This window comes from Oncorhynchus tshawytscha, linkage group LG16, assembly GCF_018296145.1.
Source record: "Oncorhynchus tshawytscha isolate Ot180627B linkage group LG16, Otsh_v2.0, whole genome shotgun sequence".
In the NCBI taxonomy this organism is placed as follows: domain Eukaryota; kingdom Metazoa; phylum Chordata; class Actinopteri; order Salmoniformes; family Salmonidae; genus Oncorhynchus; species Oncorhynchus tshawytscha.
The window spans coordinates 79,134,396-79,144,395 of record NC_056444.1 but is presented as its reverse complement, the minus strand read 5'-3'; the positions used below and the strand labels follow the sequence as shown (position 1 = coordinate 79,144,395).

At 45.7% G+C, this 10,000-nt stretch overlaps 2 protein-coding genes across 2 annotated transcripts in view; both read right to left on the bottom strand.

Moving 5' to 3' along the window:
• Positions 1-1,801: 1,801 nt before the first annotated feature.
• On the bottom strand, positions 1,802-6,863 carry LOC121839697 (foot protein 1 variant 1-like). Its single transcript, XM_042299946.1, has 3 exons — positions 4,679-6,863; positions 4,354-4,601; positions 1,802-1,809 (listed from the first exon to the last, which is right to left on the bottom strand). Exons 1-3 carry the CDS (start codon positions 6,133-6,135, stop codon positions 1,802-1,804), a joined length of 1,713 nt encoding a protein of 570 aa, XP_042155880.1. The 5' UTR covers positions 6,136-6,863.
• LOC112235201 (protein kinase C zeta type-like) overlaps positions 4,723-10,000 on the bottom strand; it is a 104,749-nt gene continuing 99,471 nt past the window's right edge. Inside the window, exon 15 of the mRNA XM_042299727.1 lies at positions 4,723-6,982. Within this exon, the coding sequence (XP_042155661.1) occupies positions 6,895-6,982 (88 nt within the window). The 3' untranslated portion in view covers positions 4,723-6,894. The remainder of the gene's footprint in view (positions 6,983-10,000) is intronic.

The window sequence follows — 10,000 nt, the reverse complement described above, 5'->3', positions numbered from 1 at the left end:
TACATATTCTTTATCCCTTTACACTTGTGTGTATAAGGTAGTAGTTTTGGAATTGTTAGGTTGGATTACTCGTTGGTTATTACTGCATTGTCGGAACTAGAAGCACAAGAATTTCGCTACACTCGCATTAACATCTGCTGACCATGTGTATGTGACAAATACATTTGATTTGATTTGATTTGAAATACATTTTTCTAGACACAGGATGAAGTCAGTCTAAATATCTTGGTTTCATTTTGTTAAGACACTCAGAGCAGACTGGATAAATACTGTTTTGTTAAGACACTCAGAGCAGACTGGATAAATACTGTTTTGTTAAGACACTCCAGGACCCGGACTTGCCCAGAGCAGACTGTGGATAAATACTGTTTTGTTAAGACACTCCAGGACCCGGACTTGCCCAGGGCAGACTGTGGATAAATACTGTTTTGTTAAGACACTCAGAGCAGACTGTGGATAAATACTGTTTTGTTAAGACACTCAGAGCAGACTGTGGATACATACTGTTTTGTTAAGACACTCAGAGCAGACTGTGGATAAATACTGTTTTGTTAAGACACTCAGAGCAGACTGTGGATAAATACTGTTTTGTTAAGACACTCAGAGCAGACTGTGGATAAATACTGTTTTGTTAAGACACTCAGAGCAGACTGTGGATAAATACTGTTTTGTTAAGACACTCAGAGCAGACTGTGGATAAATACTGTTTTGTTAAGACACTCCAGGACCCGGACTTGCCCAGAGCAGACTGTGGATAAATACGGTTTTGTATAGGCCCTCCAGGACCCGGACTTGCCCAGAGCAGACTGTGGATAAATACTGTTTTGTTAAGACACTCCAGGACCCGGACTTGCCCAGAGCAGACTGTGGATAAATACTGTTTTGTTAAGACCCTCAGAGCAGACTGTGGATAAATACTGTTTTGTTAAGACACTCAGAGCAGACTGTGGATAAATACTGTTTTGTTAAGACACTCAGAGCAGACTGTGGATAAATACTGTTTTGTTAAGACACTTAGAGCAGACTGTGGAAAAATACTGTTTTGTTAAGACACTCAGAGCAGACTGTGGATAAATACTGTTTTGTTAAGACACTCAGAGCAGACTGTGGATAAATACTCTTTTGTTAAGACACTCAGAGCAGACTGTGGATAAATACTGTTTTGTTAAGACAGGTAATAAATAAAAAATTTAAGCCATGAGACAATGGATGGACATGGATTGTGTATGTGTGCCATTCAGAGGGTGAATGTGCAAGACAAAAGGTTTAAGTGCCTTTGAACAGGGTATGGTAGTAGGTGCCAGGCACACCGGTTTGTGTCAGGAACTGCAACACTGCTGGGTTTTTCACTCTCAACAGTTTCTCATGTGTATCAAGAATGGTCCACCACCCAAAGGACATCCAGCCAACTTGACACAACTGTGGGAAGCATTGGAGTCAACATGGGCCAGCATCCCTGTGGAACGCATTCGACACCTTGTAGAGTCCATGCCTCAACAAACTGAAGCTGTTCTGAGAGCAGGAGGGTGGTGCAACTCAGTATCAGGAAGCCGTTTTCATTTAGTATACATTTCTCAAACAAAATCTTGAGATAAAAATGGTTGAACAATTTTCTATGGGCTACATCATTTAACACACAAGAAAACAGCTTGCCAGTAATTATGAATTAAATTCTAAATGTGCATTTCAAAAGTATTGATTCTTTAAACCTAGCGACCAGACATCTAAGGGTTTCCCATAACATTGCAGTGTTACTTCCAAAGAAACTGCAGTGACAAATATTGAGCATCAAATGCTTTCTTCATGTGGCTGCAGAGAACAAAAACGAGATCAGTTCACGGAAAAACATTTTTGTTTTTAATAATTACAGATATTTACAGAGATGCGTTAAAGCAGAATTAAGCACATCCAACCAGCAAATAGGTTTTAAAACACACAAAAAAATCATGTACTAAGTAACATTTTTACAGATACTCTTTAAGGGAATCTCAATTGTATTGGGAGGAACCGCCAGTCTTCCACTCTAATGCATTTTGAGGAGACGAGAGGAGACGAGAATAGAGGATGTGAGGAATCAAAGAAAAAACAATTGAGATCCAACCTTTCTTTTCTCTTTTTCTGGTTTAAAATGGCCGTTGCTTAAGCGTTAGCAACAATTGCAGGAGCTACCGCTTCAGTTAATCCGTTGGTCTCTCGCGAGACAATGTCATGTGAATGTATTCCTTTTGAGTTCAACATAAAACACAGTTCATAAATAAAACAAAATGGTGACACTGATGTGATATCAAAAGTAAAAGGGCTTTAAAAAAGTGGAATCTCTCCTTACGTAGATGAAGAGAATGCTTGCTTGTTGAACAGTGTGTGTGTGTGTGTGTGTGTGTGTGTGTGTGTGTGTGTGTGTGTGTTTTCTCGAGTATGCGACTAATCTGTGGATATGCCACAGCTTCATTAATCTCGCCCCTATTCACTGATTACAGGTCAGTTGTAGTGCAGGTCAGCATGTGCACCTTAACAATGTCTTCCCCCACCACCATGCCCAGCCCTCAACTATTATAATCAGTGTAGCCTTCTGCTGTGCAGTCAAAGTCCAAATCACCAGCCTGCCAGTCACTGACATCCAACACAGTTTGTCACATTGTGCACCAGTGTACACAGACAATAAGTTAAAAGGTTCAATCATTCAGGAGTGATGTAGCCCTGTACTGTATTTAACCATATATAACCATGCTTTCATCAGAACCTGGCTACTGTGCTCCACAACGTTCATTTTAAAGATGCAACCATTCGAATGGCATAAGACATGGGGCCTCATTTATAAAATGAGTTATTATACAACATGTGAGCGTTCGATCAGTTCTCAAAATGTGACTATGCACAATTTAGAACGAGTTCCTTCAGGCAGCTGAATGGAACTGACCAACCCACCAGGCAGCTGAAGGGAACTGACCAACCACCCAGGCAGCTGAATGGAACTGACCAACCCACCAGGCAGCTGAATGGAACTGACCAACCCACCAGGCAGCTGAAGGGAACTGACCAACCCACCAGGCCAACCCACCACCAGGCAGCTGAAGGGAACTGACCAACCACCCAGGCAGCTGAATGGAACTGACCAACCCACCAGGCAGCTGAATGGAACTGACCAACCCACCAGGCAGCTGAAGGGAACTGACCAACCACCCAGGCAGCTGAAGGGAACTGACCAACCACCCAGGCAGCTGAATGGAACTGACCAACCCACCAGGCAGCTGAAGGGAACTGACCAACCCCCAGGCAGCTGAATGGAACTGACCAACCCACCAGGCAGCTGAAGGGAACTGACCAACCACCCAGGCAGCTGAAGGGAACTGACCAACCCACCAGGCAGCTGAAGGGAACTGACCAACCCCCAGGCAGCTGAAGGGAACTGACCAACCACCCAGGCAGCTGAAGGGAACTGACCAACCACCCAGGCAGCTGAAGGGAACTGACCAACCCACCAGGCAGCTGAAGGGAACTGACCAACCCACCAGGCAGCTGAAGGGAACTGACCAGCCACCCAGGCAGCTGAAGGGAACTGACCAACCAGCCACCCAGGCAGCTGAAGGGAACTGACCAACCACCAGGCAGCTGAAGGGAACTGACCAACCACCCAGGCAGCTGAAGGGAACTGACCAACCACCCAGGCAGCTGAAGGGAACTGACCAACCCACCAGGCAGCTGAAGGGAACTGACCAACCCACCAGGCAGCTGAAGGGAACTGACCAACCCACCAGGCAGCTGAAGGGAACTGACCAACCCACCAGGCAGCTGAAGGGAACTGACCAACCACCCAGGCAGCTGAAGGGAACTGACCAACCACCCAGGCAGCTGAAGGGAACTGACCAACCCACCAGGCAGCTGAAGGGAACTGACCAACCCACCAGGCAGCTGAAGGGAACTGACCAACCCACCAGGCAGCTGAAGGGAACTGACCAACCACCCAGGCAGCTGAAGGGAACTGACCAACCCACCAGGCAGCTGAAGGGAACTGACCAACCCACCAGGCAGCTGAAGGGAACTGACCAACCCACCAGGCAGCTGAAGGGAACTGACCAACCCACCAGGCAGCTGAATGGAACTGACCAACCCACCAGGCAGCTGAAGGGAACTGACCAACCACCCAGGCAGCTGAAGGGAACTGACCAACCCACCAGGCAGCTGAAGGGAACTGACCCAGCCACCCAGGCAGCTGAAGGGAACTGACCAACCCACCAGGCAGCTGAAGGGAACTGACCAACCACCCAGGCAGCTGAAGGGAACTGACCAACCCACCAGGCAGCTGAAGGGAACTGACCAACCACCCAGGCAGCTGAAGGGAACTGACCAACCCACCAGGCAGCTGAAGGGAACTGAGGCAGCCAACCCACCAGGCAGCTGAAGGGGGAACTGAACCAACCCACCAGGCAGCTGAAGGGAACTGACCAACCCACCAGGCAGCTGAATGGAACTGACCAACCCACCAGGCAGCTGAAGGGAACTGACCAACCACCCAGGCAGCTGAAGGGAACTGACCAACCCACCAGGCAGCTGAAGGGAACTGACCAACCACCCAGGCAGCTGAAGGGAACTGACCAACCACCCAAGGGAACTGACCAACCCACCCAGGCAGCTGAAGGGAACTGACCAACCCCAGGCAGCAGGGAACTGACCAACCCACCAGGCAGCTGAAGGGAACTGACCAACCCACCAGGCAGCTGAAGGGAACTGACCAACCACCCAGGCAGCTGAAGGGAACTGACCAACCCACCAGGCAGCTGAAGGGAACTGACCAACCACCCAGGCAGCTGAAGGGAACTGACCAACCCACCAGGCAGCTGAAGGGAACTGACCAACCACCCAGGCAGCTGAAGGGAACTGACCAACCACCCAGGCAGCTGAAGGGAACTGACCAACCACCCAGGCAGCTGAAGGGAACTGACCAACCACCCAGGCAGCTGAAGGGAACTGACCAACCACCCAGGCAGCTGAATGGAACTGACCAACCCACCAGGCAGCTGAATGGAACTGACCAACCCACCAGGCAGCTGAAGGGAACTGACCAACCACCCAGGCAGCTGAAGGGAACTGACCAACCACCCAGGCAGCTGAAGGGAACTGACCAACCCACCAGGCAGCTGAATGGAACTGACCAACCCACCAGGCAGCTGAATGGAACTGACCAACCACCCAGGCAACTGAATGGAACTGACCAACCACCCAGGCAACTGAATGGAACTGACCAACCCACCAGGCAGCTGAAGGGAACTGACCAACTACCCAGGCAGCTGAAGGGAACTGACCAACCCACCAGGCAGCTGAATGGAACTGACCAACCCACCAGGCAGCTGAATGGAACTGACCAACCACCCAGGCAACTGAATGGAACTGACCAACCCACCAGGCAGCTGAATGGAACTGACCAACCACCAGGCAGCTGAGGGGAACTGACCAACCCACCAGGCAGCTGAAGGGAACTGACCAACCCACCAGGCAGCTGAAGGGAACTGACCAACCCACCAGGCAGCTGAAGGGAACTGACCAACCACCCAGGCAGCTGAAGGGAACTGACCAACCACCCAGGCAGCTGAATGGAACTGACCAACCCACCAGGCAGTGAATGGAACTGACCAACCCACCAAGCAGCTGAATGGAACTGACCAACCACCCAGGCAGCTGAATGGAACTGACCAACCCACCAGGCAGCTGAATGGAACTGACCAACCCACCAGGCAGCTGAATGGAACTGACCAACCCACCAGACAGCTGAAGGGAACTGACCAACCCCCCAGACAGCTGAAGGAAACTGACTAACCACCTAGGCAGCTGAGGGGAACTGACCAACCACCCAGGCAGCTGAGATGAACTGACCAACCCACCAGGCAGCTGAAGGGAACTGACCAACCCCCAGGCAGCTGAAGGGAACTGACCAACCCACCAGGCAGCTGAAGGGAACTGACCAACCACCCAGGCAGCTGAAGGGAACTGACCAACCACCCAGGCAGCTGAAGGGAACTGACCAACCCACCAGGCAGCTGAGGGGAACTGACCAACCCACCAGGCAGCTGAAGGGAACTGACCAACCACCCAGGCAGCTGAAGGGAATTGGAAACAATCACTGAGTGCAATCAGAAACATGATGTAGATTAGATCTTTGAGGCACTTCTTAAATTAAAAAAAAATTGGGAAAAAAAACAGTTTTGTTCATGAAAATCAAACTGTCTGAAGAAAATAAACAAAGTCCATGGTCATGAATAAAAGGAACCATTTTGAATCGATAGAAAGACAGCATTGATTTGGAGTCGCTACCTACAGTAGAATACACAAGAATAACTTCTAGCATTATTTTTTTCCTTCATCATTGTACATTCCTGTTTTGCTCGAGGCAGCGAAGCTTCCTACAACATAAATTTAAGTTCTGAGTCGTAGAACCTTCATATTCCACCGGGGGGGATGTAAAAGTTGGTTCTACAATGGCAGGCACAGAATTACGTTGCTTTCTGCCGTGCTGCTGACACAGAAATTGAGTTGCTGGGGGAAACAATCAAAACCGCGAAGCCAAAAAAACCAGGAAGACAATCAACAACTGAGTTTTGAGAATGTTCCTGTATATTTTGTTGTGTTGACCACCTCCAAAGAGTTTTTCCACGGCGACAAAATAATGCAATCCATTGTGGGAGATCCACGACAAAAGAAAAAAGGCTCCTTTTTGCATTTGTGTCCTCGAGCCTCGTCCCTCGTGCAAAGCCGAGAATTTCTTGTCCTCCCTTTGTTCTCCCTCCATCCCACTCCTCCTCGCCAGAGGGAGTTGTTCATTGATTTGGCTGAGAGAGGGGTGGGGGTGGACGGTGCAGTAGACAGACACAGGTGGGAGAAGAAAAGGAGGTCTCCTCCCCCTCATACAGACTCCTCCGTGGATAGCAGCAGGGGGTTGATGTATTCAAATCCCTCAAACTCAGACTGGTCTATTCTCTTGATGATGTCCCTGGGAGAGGAGAGAGGGTAAAGCAGAGAGAAAAATGAAGAGAAGGTCATTTTACTCTGAACAAATTACAAACACTACAATGTGCTACCTCAGCCTGATCACTGACACTTTACGCTTTCAAAAAATTGTTTGTACAAGGAAGTTATACGTAGTGAGGTATATTATACGTAGTGAGGTATATTATACGTAGAGAGGTATATTATACGTAGAGAGGTATATTATACATAGAGAGGTATATTATACGTAGAGAGGTATATTATACGTGAAGGGGTATATTATACGTAGAGAGGTATATTATACGTAGTGAGGTATATTATACGTAGTGAGGTATATTATACGTAGAGGTATATTATACGTAGTGAGGTATATTATACGTAGTGAGGTATATTATACGTAGAGAGGTATATTATACGTAGTGAGGTATATTATACGTAGTGAGGTATATTATACGTAGTGAGGTATATTATACGTAGTGAGGTATATTATACGTAGTGAGGTATATTATACGTAGAGAGGTATATTATATAGAGAGGTATATTATACGTATATTATAGAGTGAGGTATATTATACGTAGTGAGGTATATTATACGTAGAGAGGTATATTATACGTAGAGAGGTATATTATACGTAGTGAGGTATATTATACGTAGAGAGGTATATTATACGTAGAGAGGTATATTATACGTAGAGAGGTATATTATACGTAGTGAGGTATATTATACGTAGAGAGGTATATTATACGTAGAGAGGTATATTATACGTAGAGAGGTATATTATACGTAGAGAGGTATATTATACGTAGAGAGGTATATTATACGTAGAGAGGTATATTATACGTAGAGAGAGGTATATTATTATAGTTATATTATACGTAGTGAGGTATATTATACGTAGTGAGGTATATTATACGAGAGGTATATTATACGTAGAGAGGTACGTAGAGAGGTATATTATACGTAGAGAGGTATATTATACGTAGAGAGGTATATTATACGTAGAGAGGTATATTATACGTAGAGAGGTATATTATACGTAGTGAGGTATATTATACATAGAGGTATATTATACGTAGTGAGGTATATTATACGTAGAGAGGTATATTATACGTAGAGAGGTATATTATACGTAGAGAGGTATATTATACATAGAGAGGTATATTATACGTAGTGAGGTATATTATACATAGAGAGGTATATTATACGTAGAGAGGTATATTATACGTAGAGAGGTATATTATACGTAGTGAGGTATATTACACGTAGAGAGGTATATTATACGTAGAGAGGTATATTATACATAGAGAGGTATATTATACGTAGAGAGGTATATTATACGTAGAGAGGTATATTATACGTAGAGAGGTATATTATACGTAGTGAGGTATATTATACGTAGAGAGGTGTGCTGCTTTAAAGGGTGTGGACATGCCAGTGTAGAACTTCAGCAGTCACCTTACCTCTCCTATACAAAGGGAATATATGGCAGTCGGAGGACAATAGTCCTATATGGATATTTACAGGAACAGCCTACAATAGATCTACCTGGTAGTCTATGGTAGATCCACCTGGTAGCCTACAGTAGATTCACCTGGTATCCTACAGTAGATTCACCTGGTAGCCTAAAGGAGATTCACCTGATAGTCTACAGTAGATTCACCTGGTAGCCTACAGTACATTCACCTGGTAGTCTACAGTAGATTCACCTGGTAGCCTACAGTAGATTCACCTGGTAGTCTACAGTAGATTCACCTAGTAGTCTACAGTATATTCACCTGGTAGTCACCTTGTAGCCTACAGTAGATTCACCGAGTAGTCTACAGTAGATTCACCTGGTAGTCTACAGTAGATTCACCTGGTAGTCTACAGTAGATTCACCTGGTAGCCTACAGTAGATTCACCTGGTAGTCTACAGTAGATTCACCTGATAGTCTACAGTAGATTCACCTGGTAGTCACCTTGTATCCTACAGTAGATTCACCTGGTAGTCTACAGTAGATTCACCTGGTAGTCTACAGTAGATTCACCTGGTAGCCTACAGTAGATTCACATGGTAGTCTACAGTAGATTCACCTGATAGTCTACAGTAGATTCACCTGGTAGTCTACAGTAGATTCACATGGTAGTCTACAGTAGATTCACCTGATAGTCTACAGTAGATTCACCTGATAGTCTACAGTAGATTCACCTGGTAGTCTACAGTAGATTCACCTGGTAGTCTACAGTAGATTCAGTCCTGATTAGTCTACAGTAGATTCACCTGGTAGTCACCTTGTATCCTACAGTAGATTCACCTGGTAGTCTACAGTAGATTCACCTGGTAGTCTACAGTAGATTCACCTGGTAGTCTACAGTAGATTCACCTGGTAGTCTACAGTAGATTCACCTGATAGTCTACAGTAGATTCACCTGGTAGTCACCTTGTATCCTACAGTAGATTCACCTGGTAGTCTACAATAGATTCAACTGGTAGTCTACAGTAGATTCACCTGATAGTCTACAGTAGATTCACCTGGTAGTCACCTTGTATCCTACAGTAGATTCACCTGGTAGTCTACAATAGATTCAACTGGTAGTCTACAGTAGATTCACCTGGTAGTCTACAGTAGATTCACCTGGTAGTCTACAGTAGATTCACCTGGTAGTCTACAGTAGATTCACCTGGTAGTCTACAGTAGATTCACCTGGTAGTCTACAGTAGATTCACCTGGTAGTCTACAGTAGATTCACCTGGCCTCTCCACTGTACTGATCTAACACACATATGGTTATTTTTGAAATCGGCCATTAAACCCCAGCAAAAAAAAGAGCCCTTTGCGCAACATGAAAGAGTAGAAAAAAGAACAGGATGTTGTTGCCTCGTCAGTGAACTCTCCCTGTGCTTCTTTCTCTCCTCACAGGGGGCTTGGTTTGGTTCCATTAACAAAGTGGTAATCATCTTTATATGAAGTAATCATCTTTATATGAAGCGAAACCGTGTCTGTCTTCCTGTGTCTGTCTCTCTCTGTGTCTGTTTCTCCCC